At 49.6% G+C, this 16,509-nt stretch overlaps 1 protein-coding gene across 4 annotated transcripts in view; it reads left to right on the forward strand.

Annotated features, from left to right (window-relative positions):
- Nucleotides 1-8,165: 8,165 nt before the first annotated feature.
- Nucleotides 8,166-16,509, forward strand: part of TLK2 (tousled like kinase 2) — a 42,949-nt gene continuing 34,605 nt past the window's right edge. For 2 of the 4 annotated variants that reach the window (XM_080633315.1, XM_080633318.1), the window contains exons 1-3: nucleotides 8,166-8,795; nucleotides 10,811-10,899; nucleotides 12,700-12,765. In XM_080633315.1, coding sequence (XP_080489441.1) covers nucleotides 10,819-10,899; nucleotides 12,700-12,765 — 147 coding nt within the window. In that variant the 5' untranslated portion in view covers nucleotides 8,166-8,795; nucleotides 10,811-10,818. The remainder of the gene's footprint in view (nucleotides 8,796-10,810; nucleotides 10,900-12,699; nucleotides 12,766-16,509) is intronic. The other 2 variants (XM_080633316.1, XM_080633317.1) reach the window with 2 other exon arrangements.

Consider the following 16,509-nt stretch of genomic DNA (forward strand, 5'->3'; position numbering starts at 1 on the left):
TCTGGTTCTTTGGCAAGGTTGGTACCTCAGGCAAGGTCTAGGCAAAACAGAGCTCAAGGCTTCTGTCTCTTGTCTCTTCATCTTATCCAGGCAAAGACTCAGGCGTAGCAAAAGGAGTCCTGTGAGTGTTTGGCGTGACGTGACTCATGTAACCAGCTCCGTTGCTTCCAGTGAGAGACCTCCCATGTGTTACTGGTGCCTTCTGCAGTTCCCTGGGGTCCTTTCCCTCTTGGTCCCTGGAGGGAGACCTCCTCCTGGGATAGCTTTATCTCCCTGGAAGGAAAATTATTGACTGGGGTAAGCAAGCAGCATAATTAGTGGGAATTAAAGTAATTTGAAAAATGCCTTATTAATCATCCAAAGGCTTGTAAGCAGCGCAGGAAAATATGTTCTTAATTATAAACATGATTTATTTGAAGTTGATGGACTCCCCTTTAAATTTCAACTCCCAAATGGGAGACAATGAAGGCTAGTAATTTATTTGTTTCTACTTTCAAGGCTCCATCCCATTTGCCTGCCTGGTTTTGACTTGGGCTTCATGCAAAAACTTGCAGCCCTGTGAGCCTGCAGCCATTGAAGTGGCTCTTTGCCTTTCTTAATGCTCTTCGTCCTGCTGGAGTATTTAAGCACTCACTTGACATGAACCATGCTGGGCAGACATGCTTTTGTTTCCAGTCCTGTTCATGGTGTTCAGAAAGCAATAAGTTAATGGCCTTGAATCGAGCCAGGCCTCCTACAGACAGGTACTGCCTTAGCTGCCTTCATTAATCTCCGCCAGCTCCTGTTCTCTCTGTAGCTGCTGCTCTCCTGCCACTCCAGCCTTGCCTCCCACACAGCTCTGCTCAGGTACCTTGGTCCTGACTTGCAGCAGCTTCTGCCATTCCCACCTTGGGCCTGCTGAGTAGGCTGGGTTGCGCAACAGCTTCCTAGCATGTTCAAAGGGAATCTCCAAATTGGCTTTTACCGTATTAAAAAGCCAGGTTAAGAGCCTTTTTTCTCTTCCTTTTTAGCAGTGTAACATTAGCTTTAATGCCATTCTGAACATATCTGCTCTGGTTTTGTTTCCAGCATTCCAGTCTTGTGGTCTGTGGCTTACAGGCAGTGCCAGTGTAGTTTGTTGAACCTCCCAAGCAGAAGAGATGATTTCATTGCTCTTCAGAGGCGCTGCCCCTCCGATTCTGGAGCCAGACATTGTTCCACTTGGGAAAGTCTGGTCCTGGCTCTTGCCAGAGGATGGTGGATTTCCTTGGAGGTTCGTAGATTGTTTTGGCTGGAAGGGAACTTTATCATCACCTATTCTGACCCTTTGCATAACCCTTTCATTTTTATGGCATTAAGCCTGTCCTTTGGAAAGGCTTTTCATTCCAGCCATGGTGCTGAGGGCTCCAAGGAATGGCAAAGAACCCTTTGTCATCGATCTCCTCACAGCATCCTGGTTGGAAACTGCGAGGCAGGAAGGGAACAAGGAAGGTAAAGAGGACAAGAGGCTGTGGAGTATTTCTGATACCATTACTTCAAACATAAAGAAATTGTAAATTCCACTGAAAATTGGAGCTTTCTCAGGATCTTCCCACAGAGAAGTGGGAAACAGCAGCAATTCTTAGTGATTTGTATTGTTACAACAGTACTCATCAAAATGCTTCTGACAGAAGTGAGACCAGACATGTGTCTTCTCTCTCAAATACTTCAGCTCCACCTTCTCAGGGTATGGCACCACCATTTCTAATTCTGGACTTAGTTGTAGAGCACCAGGATAAAGGAGACCTGGTTATTTTCAATAAAGACAGAACCTCCATGCATGCATGCCAGTGGCTTCTGGCATTGCATCCTAACTAAAGCCAAAAGAGCCTCCTTTTGTTGTTGGCATTGGGATGAGCCCTGACTGGTCCCCAGCTGGATTCCCTGCAGGAATCACAGACCCAAACTGAACATAACTTTGTCCTGAGCACAAATGAAAGATGCACAGGATCCAGTGCCTGGAAAAGAGGGCACGGATGGGGATGTGGCCATAGGGATTAAGTTATTAGGGGAGTTGTGGAACATCTTTCCATCCCTGTAAAGGCAGATGGAGGGAAACTGAGTCATGCAGTCTTTTTTGTCCTGATCTTTTTTGGCCTGATTTGTCAGTCCCAGCAGTGCCACCGCTTTTGGTTTGGTGCCATAATGGGGAAGATTAATCCAGAAGAGAAGGCACATGGTCAGGATCAGTTTTGCTATTGTAGCTATTCATCTACCCTGATGGGATGTGCTTGGCACACGTCTTTTGGTACCGTGTACATAGGATTCTGACTCCAACAGTGTTGTCATGTTGGTTTTCAGGGCAAGATGGAAATTACTACAAAAGCAAGGAGAAGGAAGGAATTTTTTTGAGGACTCTCCTGGGCTCTAGAGGCAGAGGAATTGTGAGCTCTGTGTTTCATCAGCAAAGCTCTGGAGTTCGTGCTTTGCTCTTGCTGAAGGCAGTAGGTTCCTGTGCTAAGTGCCTTGCTGAATGGGAACTTGTATTGCTGTGAAAGTGGGACACAGCACAGGAAATTACCTGTGTAGGCAACAGTGAGCGCTAATCTGAACTAAATAGGATAAGCCATCTTTGTTATGGAGAGCACAGGCCAGCCCTGGCAACTTGGCTGGAACACAGGCAGAGAGAAGGAAGGGAATCTTAGCCATGTGTGCCTCTGCTTTCACCTCGTGCCCAAAGGCTGTCTGCTATGGCAGGAGGTGTCATGCCAGTGAAAGCTTTTACTCTTGAAAACACAGTCTTTGATGCTCAGTTGGATGAGAGGGAACTGGCTGCGGTTGATGGCAACAATCACTGGCAAGTCTGACGTGTCAGCACCTGTCTGGAGCTCCCAGCCTCTTGGTCCATAGCTGTTTCCAGGAAGGAAGAACATCCTGGTGAGGTTGGACCCTGCTGCTCTAAACTGTGCTCCCTGCTATTGAATAACCCCAAGGAGTCTTCACTGCAAGCACCAACACAGCATGTGAACAGCAACTTGATTTTGGGGTGGGGTGTGAGCAGGACTGCCGTCTCCAGGTTGGTTTAAGGGTTTGTAGTCCAAAGGATCCTTGTAGCTCTTGCATCTTCATGTTGTTTTTCAGCTCATGTGGAGTGGAAAGTTGCTGTTTGCATCCAAGGCCCTCTGTAGAGGGGAACACTGGGTGATCTGCTCTTCAGCAGTGAGTGCAGAGGTTCCCTGCCACCCTTCTCCAAGGGCACTGCATGTGGCTCTCCTCATTTACGGAGGAAAACTGGTTGATCTTCCCTCAGACTACATCATCATCCATGGGACCAAGCACAAGGCATGATACCCAACCTGCAGTCCTTACACAGCCACGTGTTTCTTTCCACACTCAGTGCTAAGGGTGGATGTGAAGAGGTCGATGTTGATCGAGGTTGCATGGAAAACTAAACCTGGCTTTTCCTTAACTTCAAATGACTTCTTCCCCACTGAGACAGGCCTTATGAAGGTTGGGATGTATTTAACAGTCACACAGAGGCTGGATATACTTGCAGAAGAAATGTGCTTTACAACAGGATGTTGATCTAATTTGCTCTTACACAAATCCCAGAGCAGTTTGTTTAATTGAGCCTTTCGAAAGCCCTGTAAGGTAACGTGCTATTATGCTCATTTCAGGCAGGAGGAAGAGAAGCAGGGGGCAAATCCTGATGAGAATACCTTCTTGTATTCTAGGAAGCTGATAGTGAGGACAGGGAAAGACTTGCTGGCAAACAAAGGAGAATCACATCATTTCAGGTGCGTGCAGCCGAAAACCAGTGGCTTTTGCCAGTACCATGTGCTTTGGGGAAGGTGGACACAATCAGTGCTGTGAGTTTTGTTCCTCTCAGCCGGGCCATGGTGCTTGTGCAGATCCAGGTACCCCCTACACGAGGGCTGCCTCCTCCAGCAGGCAGGACATGTGCTCCCTTGGATCAGGGAACTGCTCTGAGGTTGCACTTGGCTCGCTGCATGTGTGGAGGTTGAGGGACCTGGATGCGTTCCTACTGGGTTTGGGTATCAAAGCCTCCCTAATGGGATACCTGAAGGTGTAGACAGAGGGAGGGGCAGGAACAACCTCCCAGATAAACTCCGTTGTGTGGGAGGGTGGAGGCTCTCCGAATGGCCTCAGGAAGGAGTCAGGTGATGGCATGTTATCTTTGAGTAGCTGAGATACCAACCTTCTCCGTGTCTAATGGAAATGAGGAAAAGACCCTTTTGATGCTTTCAGGACAGGGAAAGGCTGGGGTGGGAGCCCTACCCTTACTAGGCACTGAAGAATCCATACAAGGGTGAGCTGTTTTGAATGCCCCAAGTGTTGCCCACTTCGCTCAGAATCTGCTCTGCAGACAAGGGTTGGCATCTTCTGGCTGTGATGCTTAGAGGTGAGCTCACCCCGCAGTGCTAAAGACTTAAGAGGCATGTTAAGAGCTGAAATATCGTGGGCTTTATTCTCTTAATGGCTGTAAAATGTTTGGATTTGAGAGGACTGATGCCAGCTTTTATGTTTTAAAGGCCATTTGATGCTTTTCTCAAGTCCCCAGCTCCTGGTATCCTGCTATCACTGAGGAATCTCAGCTCTCTTTTTGTGTATGTGTTACATTAGGTCAGTACATTTCTAGACCTCATGGCAGCACAGAAATGCTGGGGAAACCTCAGGGTATTTCACAGCCTGGAAGGCAAATGCAGGTCACCAAAAACACATCAAAAAGAGCAGGAGCTTGGCTCCTGGTGTTTTATCTTCACAAAGTTCAAGATAGGGGGAGCTTGTTACATGTTGTGTTTAAAATATCTATCAAATCTTTCCAAGTTCTGGTCCAATCTGGCGTGGGTTAACAGTGGAGCTGGGGTGTGAAGGCAGGGGTTTGCCCTTCTGTTTCTAAGCTTGTGCTCAGTGGAGCTCAGTGACAAAGGGAATTGCTGTGGCAGCTGAGTAGTTCTTCAAGACATAGAATCACAGCCTGGTGTGGGTTAAAGGGACCTTAAAGCACATCCAGCTCCAACCCCTGCCATGGTCAGGGACACCTTCCACTAGAGCAGCTTGCTCCAAGCCCCTGTGTCCAACCTGGCCTTGAACACTGCCAGGGATGGGGCAGCCACAGCTTCTCTGGGCACCCTGTGCCAGCGCCTCAGCACCCTCACAGGGAAGAGCTTCTGCCTTAGATCTAACCTGAACTTCCCCTGTTTCAGTTTGAACCCATCACCCCTTGTCCTATCGCTCTAGTCCCTGATGAAGAGTCCCTCTCCAGCATCCCTGTAGCCCCCTTCAGGCACTGGAAGGCTGCTCTGAAGTCTCCACGCAGCTTCTCTTCTCCAGGCTGAACAGCCCCAACTTTCTCAGCCTGTCTCCATACAGGAGGTGCTCCAGTCCCCTGATCATCCTCGTGGCCTCCTCTGGACTTGCTCCAACAGCTGCACGTCCCTTATGTTGAGGACACCAGAAGTGCACACAGTGCTGCAAGCGGGGTCTCAGGAGAGCATGGTACAAATGCGATGTGCCAAGGATGTTGCTGACATCCAAGGTGAGAGCTGCCATGGGGGATGTAGTAGAAAGCATCAGCACCAGCTGATGGTGGGCCTGGAGAGCAGGAGGAATCTGGCAGAGGTGATGGTGGACGAGGGCTGGCTTGCCCCTGTGAATGAGGCACTGTTTGTTCAACCATTTATGGTCTGTGTTGTTCGTAACCATCCAGTTGCCAGCTCTCAAACCAGCTCCTCTAAGAAAGACCAGAGCTCAGGGGCTCTTACAAAGTGAATGCAAAAGGGAGAAAAACACGTTAGTTTTTGGGTGTCACTCAAGTATGGGCTGGAAGAAGGAGTTTTCCTGCATGAGAATTGTGGAGGTCCATATATTCTCTTCTCTTGCTGGGCCACAAATTCAAACGTACTGAAACTGTTCCCAAACTGAAATACTATGGGGAAAGCCAAGTTGAGATCAACACAATTTTGCTTTGCCAACCTTAATGGTTTTACTTTTGGTGCTTGATCAGCTTTTAGAAGTAACATCTTACAAGTTGACACTCGAATTTTTAATGGAAACTGAAGTTTTCTTATACAAAATGATTAAATCTTTACCTATTTCAACCACTTTGAATGAGAAAACCCTTCCCTGTAAAACCAAAAACTCACAAACTCCCTTGTTCTTGCCAGCACATTCCAGTAAGTTGGCTTTTCTTATTTAGAAAAGAAACTGGGGGATTAGCTCCTGCAGGAGATAATGCCATGAAAATAAAGATCCAAGCATGCCATGTTTTAACCACTGATAAATCTATTTTTACCTTGGAGACCATTGCTGTTCCAGGGAACCCAGTCCCCTGCTTTGGGTTGAAAGGGACCTTAAAGCTCATCCAGCTCCAACCCCTGCCACGGGCAGGGACACCTTCCACTGGAGCAGCTTGCTCCAAGCCCCTGTGTCCAACCTGGCCTTGAACACTGCCAGGGATGGGGCAGCCACAGCTTCTCTGGGCACCCTGGGCCAGCGCCTCAGCACCCTCACAGGGAAGAGCTTCTGCCTAAGAGCTCATCTCAGGCTCCCCTCTGGCAGGTTCAAGCCATTCCCCTTGTGCTGCCCCTATTAAAGCTGGAGGCTTTAGGAGCAGTGGAGCAGGGTCCAGGAGAGCTGAGAGGTTTGAGTTGCTGGTCTCTTTTACAGGTCCCACATCTCCTCCCTCCACCCAGCATTAAACAGAAAGGCACAAATGCACTTTCTACCTCCCTGAACAATGTTTAGTGGAAATGGTGCCAATCAGCACTCCCCCAAATGGCTGTGATGAGTTCAGCTGATAGAATATTGCTGTGAAAGACAAAATTCAGGAGTAACACCCCAAAAACACGGCACACATTAAAAAGACAGCTTAAAGCACAGCAAACCCAGCTTGCGAGAACAGGCAGGCACCTCCAAAGCCGTGTGTGATACCGACTTAACATCACCAGGCTGGGAGCACAGTGTTCAAATACAACTTCCTCCCTGTCGCCCTTGGAGAGCGGTGCTCCCGCGGTGCTCCACCAGCTTTCCCTCTCTCCTCTCCTTTCCAGCCCGCTCTTAGGTCGCTCCATGGCAGAGCGGAGGTGATGGAATGGACGGACATCCCTCGGCTGGATCCGCATCCATCGCTAATCCGCGCCTGCCTCCCCTTGGAGAGGCCTGGCCACTTCCTTTCCCAACAATCCTCGGGTTTATCCCCCTTCTCCCGGGTTTGTTTGCTTTCCATAAAGCTGATTCAGCCTTAGAGCCCAGCGGGTTGTCCCGCCCGGCGGCGGCGTTCCGCATCCTGCCCGCAGCGCTGGGGATGAGCCGGGATGGGAATGCTCCGGTGCGAGCCCCCATGTGTCACGTCTTAATCGGGGGGGGGGGGGGAAGAGGGCTTTTCCTATCGGTGCCCGGCCTTTGGAATGCGAGGGAGGGCAGACAACGGGAGCTGCTGGCACCGGGGCTGCGCTTCACAAGCGATACCCAAACACCATCAGCCCCATAGAGCGGGGCCGGGACCCTGGGGGGCTTTGTGGGGGTCCCCGAGGTGGGGGGGTGCTGGCTGCCCTTGCACCCTCCCCTGTGGCATGAAGGGGGGTTTGGGAGCGGGGTGGCTGTGGGAGATGGGGCAGGAGAGGGGGTGAAAAGCTGGGGGGGGGGGTACATGGTGCCCCCCCTCTATGGGAACACGGGGGGACGGGGGCAGATGAGCCGCTGACCTAATGGCACACCCTCTCTGCCCCCCTCCAGCCTCTATAACCCCTCCCAGGCTCTTTGCCCCCCCCAACCTGTCTGACCCCCCCCAACCTCCTTTCCCCCCAGGGCGTATGTGACTCCCCAGGCCTCCTACCCCCCCCCCCAGACCTGGCCTGACCCCCCCCAAACTCTTCTCCCCCCCCCAGTCCTATGTGACCCCCCCCTCCGGCATTTTACCCCCCCCCAAAGACCTGCCCTGACCCCCCCAGGCCTCCTGCCCCCCACCCCTCCGTGACACCCCCCCCCCAGCCCCGCCTTGCCCCCTCCCGTACCTGTCCCCCCCAGCCCCGCGCAGGCCCCGCCCCTCCTCAGGCCCCGCCCCCCTGACCTGCCCCCGCCCCCCTCCCCGCGCTGACCTGCCCTCCCCGCCCCTCCCCGCCGTGCAAATCTCGCGAGACGCCGCGCGCTTTCACCAGTGCGTGTGTGTGTGTGCCTGTGTATTCACCAATCGATCCGGGCCGGGCCCTCAGCGCCGCGGGGAGGGGGGGGGGGGGGAAGCACCGGCCTCGGCACCTGCCCGCAGCCCCCGCACACCGCCCCGCGCCCTCCCCACCTGACCCCGGCACCGCCGCCGCCCGCTGAGCCCTCCCCCCGGGCCTTTGTCCTGCCGCGAGGCCTCGCGGCTGCTGCCGGCCTACGCGCACGCCGGCCGGGCGAGGTTCCTTACGCGAGGCCGGGGATCCGCGGCCTATCCATCCCCTTCCCCCCCCACCCATCTCCATACCCGCCCCGTCTCCCTTCCCCGCCCCGGAGCCGGCGAGGGGCGAGCCCCCACCTTCCCCCCCTCCTGCTGCCGCAGCCCCCCCATCCCCTCCGCCCTTCTCCCCCGCGTGGAGCCCGGGTGCCCGCAGCGGCGGCGGCGTCTGGCTCACGAGAGGCCGCGGAGCCGCCCCTGGCCTCCCCCTCCCGCCCGTGCCGCCGCTGCTGCCGCCGCAGCAGGTTCCCTCCCTCCCTCCTCCTCCTCCTCCTCCTCCTGCTCCTGCCCCCGGCGGCGGCGGGATCCGAGCGGTGCCCGGGGAGCGCTCGGCCCGGGCAGGAGGGGAGAGGAGCAGCAGTAGAGGCGGCAGCGCCAGGTGAGACATTCCCGGGGCAGCGGGGGAAGCGCGGGGACCCCCTTCGCCTCCCGCCCCGGTGCCGGGCCCGAGGCCGCCCTGGGGGCGGCGGGGCCGGGGCGGTTGGGGGGTGGCGGTGGGTGGGTCGGGGGAAGCCGCGCAGCGACCCTGGGCCGCGGGGGGCGGAGGCTGAGGAACGCTCCCCGGCGGTGGCTGCGGCGGGGCCGGGCCGGGGTCACGGCGGAAGGGCCCGAGGCCTGTGCCCCGAGGCGGCGGGAGCGAGGCCTGGGCCGCGGGTGGCCGCCTCGCCGGGGCACGGCTGAGAGCAGGCCCCGAGGGCTCCAAGCGCGGCCCGGCCCGGCGGGCGGGGGGTAAGAGCGGGGTGGAGGCGATGGGGGGGCCCGGTCTGCGGGCCTTGGGGCGACGGGGGAGGTGAAGGGGCTGGGCACGGCCTGTGGATCCCCGGCCTGGGAGTTGAGGCGGTGCTGCCGGCGGTGCCGGGGAGGAGGAGGAGGAGGAGGAGGCAGGCCGAGGCGGTGCAGCAGCTGGCAGCGGGGCAAGGCTGCTCACTCACCGGCTGGTGTGCAAACGCCTGCCTCTTGTTCCCCGTAGTGGGGAAGGGAGCCTGGGACAGAGGAGCCGGGGAGGGCAAGGAGGGGGCTCGGGGCAGCCCCCCAACGGAAAGCTCGGCCCTTTGGAACTTGTGGCAGCCCCTTCCCCAGACCAGCATCGCAGCAATGGGATGTGGATCCCTCCTGGATGGTTGCCCTCTGTAATGGGGGAAAGACCTAGGAGGACTTTAACATCTTTGCGTTCATGGCTTGTCTGTCATTTTCCTCGGTGCACAGATTTCCTGTTTTGAAAACTAGGCTGCTGGCTTTGATGGGGTTTTTAAAGCCCAGAGTACAATTAGGTTTCTCTAATAACCACGTTTAGTATCCCATTAGTTTGAGAGGCTTGTTGGTGATTTGGGGGAGCAGTTGTAAATGCCCCCTGGGATGGATTCACTTTGCCCCCCTGGAACTTAGATCTGCAGGGTTTGGAGGAAACGGCAGGGACAAAATGGACAGTTAATAAAAGGAACAATTGTACACTGCCTATTCTAGAGGGCACTTGCTGCCCTTCAAGAACTTTCCTCATCGCCTCTGCTCTCCATGCAGAAAATCTTTATCTTCTCTTTCCTTTTTTCCTCCTTTTTTTTTTTTCCCTTTACCTTAGTCCAGAAAATGAAACTGGAACAGACATTTCTGGAAATGAACTTGATTGGTGCAGTTGGGAAGATGTGATTCACAGTTATAATGAACATTGAAATTTGGCCCATTTTTTGTATTTGCAGTTCAGGCTTGGAATTGTACATTTTCTCTTTTTTAACCTGTTTATACTGATTTGGGGTTTTTTTACAACCCTTCAAATAATGGCATTTCTTGTGTTGGATTGCCAAGAGGTACCCCAGGTACACGCAGTGTATAGAAGCAGCTGGTTCACTAAAGGTATCTGATGTTTTACTCTAAAAGCTTTAAACGAGCCTTGTTTTCTTCTAATCCCTTTCTGCGCTTGGAAGAACTGGAGCTGTTGGTGAAATCGGGAGTTCAGGAAGCGCTAGGATTTCCAGGACTGGCCAAAAATAAATGATGGGGTAAAGAGCGCTGCTTTATTTTTTGCCCTCCTCATCATGCAGCAGGGATGAAGAGCTCTGAAGGTTTTAGTCCTAAAACTCTGGTCCCATGTTTTCCTTTTAATAAAGCATCCAGTAGGAGAAATGCGACATAATTGGTTTCTTGGATGTAGAGATCTTGAAATGGCTGGTACAACAGATAGGAGAGGAGGCTCTCCAGCAGGGTTACGGTTTAAATACAGTAATATAGTGGCAAAGTCATGTTATTATTGCACAGTAACCTTGCTTTTCTCTGGCAAGAAAAATGCTTTCTACGTGGTTATGCTGCAGAACAGGCAGTCTTGAGTCTCCTCAGTGGCACAGAATATTAAATCTCTCTCCTTTCCTTGCATTGCATAATCTGAATGTTGTTCTCCCGTAGCAGCAGAAATGATGGAAGAATTGCATAGCCTGGACCCACGAAGGCAGGAACTACTGGAGGCCAGGTTCACTGGAGTCGGCGTTGCTAAGGTGAGTGTGAGTATCTCTGGTTACGGGCATGACTGCTTGTCCATCCTGTGCTGCACTGTGGTGCTTTAATCTACACTGATATTTTTGCTTTGCTAGCAGAGTGTTTTCTAGCAGTAGTTGTGTTTTGACCGCTAACTTGCTTGAAGTATGTTGAAGAGGAATGAAAATGGGATCTCTATGAGCAGATGTTTTACTATACGGAAGATTTTGGGTTCTAATTCAGTTCTTAGGAGTTGCTCCATCTTAAGACAGTGCGTACACCCACCCCAAAAACCCCTGTGACAACTTTGTCTGTGGAAGTGGGAATCTCACCTGTATCCTCCTTTCTCAAAGAAGGCACTCCAGAGCTGAATTTGGCCACTTGTTAGATACAGTTTCGAGTTTACTGTGTTGGATACACCATGTAACCAGACATAACATATCCCGGAATTTGTTCAGTTCTTTGTGGGTGCGGTGGGCTAAAGTTGCGTACTTGGTCGCATAGAACACACGCACAACAAAGGACTTGAAGGTGAGCTCTTCTTGTGTCTGTGACCCACAACCTGCTAGCAAAATCCCATCTTTGTCCTCACATACAACTTCCTAACTGTTCAGCAGCTGCCTTTCTTGGTGGAGGCACTTAACAACACAGTGTGGTTGCTTTGATATGTTAGCACTGAGCTGTTAGTTCTCCAGATGTTGTTGGTAGCATTAATTGATAGTCTCTGAGCAATGAAATGGTGGCAGAACTCAAACTAGGTCAGTGATAAGGAATTGACTTTTGAGGAAGATACTGAGTTTTGGGCAATATCAAGGCGGATGGTGAAACAATATACCCCTGAGAGATAATATTCAGAAACCTCTTAGAATTATTTGGAGAAGGAACTTTGTAGATGCAGAGCAAATCAGAACTTGAAAAAGGGTTTTGTTTGAGTTCATACTTCCCTTTCTGTGCTTCAGGCAGGACTCAAACAAGGTTAAGGCTTGGAGTGAAGTGTAAGTAAAATGCTCAGCTGTCCAAGGTAGTGTAGGAAGGAAGGTTAACACTACAAGTTGTTAAGAGGTAACAATTTCAGTTACTGAGGTAAGGGGGTGTCATCTTTTCCCCTACTCTTAAGCCTTTAAGCTTAAGGCTTTTACTAGCATAAAAGTTTATGGTACCTCATGTATTTATGATCTTGAAAGACATGTTTTACACAACATTACCACTTTTTATGTACTTTTTCATCAGTTTCTTGCCTCTTCCCCCCCATGTATGTCACTTTAACACCCATAGCTGTACCAGTATAGATAAAGCCAAGCAACTTTCTAGGTTAGTTAAGACTTAAGCATAGATGCTGTTGTTGCTTTAAAACAGTGCCAGCATACTCAGCGCTCACAAAGAATGTTAGCAACTATTCCTTTTAAAGGAATAACCTTTAAAAGATACAGGAAAGCAAATCTTAATTATGTTTTCAATATGGTTGGAGCAGAAAGTACATGCCCTTTCTCTGTATGGCTGAATATTAAAAACTCATTTTTGTTTCTAAGGCATAGCCAAGTAAAAAAGCCTCATTTCTTGGAGGCTTCACTTTGAGCAAAGCTGTTCTGTTACTGAGTTCTATTTTTACCTGTTGTTATGCAGTATAGTGTTTTACTTTGTACTAGTCAGTAAACTGTTAAAGTGCATTACACTTACTTCAGACAATTTCTATTTATTTACTTGCATACTTGGTAATTTGCAATAGATCAGCCAACCACTGATATGAATTAGCATGACTCTACTATGTTGCAGCAAATCTTGGTTGCAATATTAATCTCAGATACTACATTCCCTCCCAGGTTGGTGCTTCAAATTCCCTCCCTACCCCCCCAAGTCTCCGTCCGTCATGCTCCGCACTGGCATTGGTAGGTCATTGTCTTAAAGGGAATATATTGGGAAAGCTGTGATACAATTTGTGTGATTCAACTAAGATTTTTAGCTCTCTCCAATGAAATGTTTAAGGGAAAGCTACGTAGAGTAAGGCAGTGCCATCTAGTGGGACCGGGCCTGGCACATCCTCCTGGGATAGAAGGTATTCTGTTGCTGTTTATTGCATAAAAGGAAGAAATGTCATCTTAGATGCTCTCCTATTGGGTGAAGGCAGCAGGCAGTTGTAACTGAGCTTCCTGCCTTCCACTGACTGGGTGGATCAGTGTGTTTGGTTAGGTTTCTTTAATGCTTAAAAACACAGGCTGTATTTTGGACCTGCATAAAACTTAACGCGCTAGTTTACAATCGTAATACAACTGCAGCTTTAAAGCCCACTTTATAAACGTAATTACAGGTGTTTCTGAGAAATGAATGAGACTGAGCTCATCTAGAATAAATTTTTAGGTTGGAAACTATTAAAAAGCTGGAGAGTGATGGGATTCTGGAAGAGCTTTTCCAGTAACAGTAGTAGAGGACAGAAATCTAAACTACTTTAGAAACGGCTGGGCTGTGTCACCTCTTATGGTAGCTGAAGGCGCAACCCATAGACTGAGGTCATTTGCCATCCCCAGTGCCTCAAAATGCTGTTGCAATTCTGTGATGAATTATCTTGCTTAGGAGCTGGAAAAGATGTTTCTCTAGAAGCTTGGAGTTAATGCATGGAATCAAATTTATGAGCAAGGAATGTTTCTAGGCAACTGTTAGACTCATGTGGTTCATCCAGGTCACTAAATAGCTTCAAAAAGCCAGTGATGCTTTAGATGTCTATTCTTGCCATATGGTAAAGTGCCATTCTTCCTCAAATTTGCAAAGCAAGTCCTTGAATCGACATGTGACTCTCTGACACCTACCAGTATTTCTGCTTATTTAGCTCCTGTTTCTGTTTACTTACTTGGGGAAATCTAAGTGCATTCACTTGAGGTTATTCTGACTAGCCATCCCAGACATCTTCCTTGGGTCAGTAGGTACGGAACACAACACGTAGTTTGTTTCTCTAGATAACATTGTTTAATTTGGTCTGTTCTTATCTTCTGCCTCCCTTCCCCCTGTTTGGGTGCTGCCTTTAGGGTATCAGATGGGTTAACTCCAAAGGGGTTTTGTCATTTCCCCAAGCTTTTTTGTGGATAAGAATTGGAATAGGTTATTGTGATGGGTGACTCTGTGTTTGCACGTGGCTTGTCTCAGGCTTAACCAGGGTGGATCATCACAAAAGCACACCTACCTTTTACAAGTGTGGTCTGTAAAAGATCTCCAAATTAAGTTGTGTTATTATAGCTAAACTGAACAGGCTGAAGTATTTCTAGAGGGTAACCTTCTCTGTCATGCTGTAGGAACCATGTTCTCGATTCAAATGACTGTGCTAGAACTGAAGAAGTATTGGTCTCAGTGGTAGCTAATCCTCCCTTTCCTCCTTTGAGGTATTGTAAAGAGGGAAATGAAAATAACTTGGAGAGCGTCACTTATGTTGCAGAGCATCTGCCTCTAAAAAGAGAGTTGCTCATAAAAAAGAACTGCGTTTATCTGTATTATTTTGGGGTTTACCATTTCTCTCACTCTAGCAGCCTGGCTCAGCTCAGTAACTACCACTTGTGGGGTCTACTTAGCAACACTTTTAGCAGCAAATTTACCAAGTTGAGAAGTCATGTTTGAGAATCATCATGTCTTCTGCGGAGGAAAGTGGTGCTGCAATGGCCGTGGTCCTTAGTAGGTGTCACATGCCACCAGAGCTAGTTAGTAAGTGTTCTGAAACTTAGATTTGAATGTATCAGCTACCCCAGAATGTGCCTGGACTTTATGCCAGATACTTGAAAATTGCTTGGATGCTTCCATGTGCATTACTTATTTCAAATGTGCTGTCTGGCTGCTAGAGCCCAGACATAGTTGTCAGGTCTCTGCTCTATTTCTGCCCCTGAACTGAGGCTTGGGGTGAATTGTGTGACCATCCACTTCAGTTTGCCATCAATAAAGTAAAAATACTGGTTTTCAAGTTGAGAGAACTCTTGAGATGTGATGGAAGCCAAGTAAATCCTATTGCAAATCTGCTTACCCATCTGATACAGTGGAGGTTACCTGTGAACATCTGAGAGTAGATTAACTCCTTCTGGCAAAAAGCCCTGCGTGTCTTGGGGGGTTCATTATTGGCTATACCACTGAGCTTTTCTAAAAGCCCAGTTAAGCAGCAGGCTGTAATTCTCATACTTACATGATGCTCGAAATAAGAGTATGGCAATTAAACCTGTCTTACACAGTAGCACTGTACCAGAGTGACTGGAAAACCATTTCACTTTGGTGTAAGCCTGTGTGGAGTGAGCACTAACTTCTAGTGGAACTAAGGATTGCCTTTTCCCCTTTGAGATCTCTTGATTTGCTACAGACTTCAGAAGAACTCAGGTTACCTTGGCTTGAGGTAATGAAGCATGTCTCTGCCATTTAGTTAGCAAGAGGATTTTGCAATGCATGTTGCTGTAAGTCCATGTTGGAGGTTCTGGCTAGGCAGCTTGAATTCCTAGAGCTCCCTTTCAATCCAGGGAGTTGGAGAGCACAAAATGGAGACTGCCCAACAGAAGAGTTGCTGACAGGCCTGAAGGATCATTTTGGGAGCTTGGAGAGGCTGAGGGAATGCACAAGTCATGCAAGGCAGTAGATAGGCTTGAACGGGAGATGGGTAAGAGCAGGCTGAGTCAGGCTGGCTTTTCTATGGGAGATCCAATTTGAGCTATTATCAGGCTTGGTTGTTCCTATTGAGACTTCAGTCATTGTGCCTCATTTGTGGCCTTTCCAGGGCTCTTGCAAAGGGAGAAATGACTAACCAGCTCTTGTGAGTGGACAGATTTGAAATACTTGCCTTTGAGTAGGAGTCTTGAAAGCGCCTGCTGCTGCTACATCCACTTCTCGACATGGAGGGTTTGTTGTGCATAGGTAGGTCACGGACTTAGAAGCAGCAGTTGATAGGTGAATCACAAGGGAAAAGAACATGCCTGCTTATCTGGGAAAGAAATTCCTTGCGGAGGAGGAAGTGTGTGCTGTTCTTGTGCTTGTCATTTGGGTAAACACTATAGAAACTATTAGCTGCTTCCAGATGACCCACGTATTCTGCATTTTTGCTGAGCCCCATCACCGATTCTCTTGACAGGGTACAGTGGATGAGTGGGCTGGAAGTGATAGCAGAGAAGTGCAGTATTATCCCCAAGTAGACGGTGCTAGAAAAGCCAGATGCCGGTGCAGATGACTTCTTCTGGAAGAAAATTCATAAGCCCTTTCCTGTGTAAACTATTGCATGTTTATTATTCCCAACTGCTACCTCCCTGGCACTATTCTGATGGTGTTCTGTATTCTTTGCCATTGCTTCCTTATCATTTTTTTCCCCAAATTCAGGTTCATTGCTTTAATTCCTTTTGTGTCATGACCGCTTTAAATGGGATGCTAAATTAAGGCCTGCACATTTATCCAATGTCAGTTGCTGAGTTAAATATAAACAGTCAGGAATGATAAAACATCAATTTGAAGGGGTTTTTTTTATACACACGCTCACTGGCTGTTAGTTGAGGGGGAGATACTCAGATGGATGCTTTCTCATATCCATTGTCTAAACCTGTTGCTATAAGCAATTGATAACATGTGGGAAACTAGGAATCTAGCTGGCTGATCAGGAAAACTTGCCTTGCCTTTCCCTTGCATAA

Source organism: Psittacula echo (genome assembly GCF_963264785.1).
Source record: "Psittacula echo genome assembly, chromosome: 23".
Classification (NCBI taxonomy): domain Eukaryota; kingdom Metazoa; phylum Chordata; class Aves; order Psittaciformes; family Psittacidae; genus Psittacula; species Psittacula echo.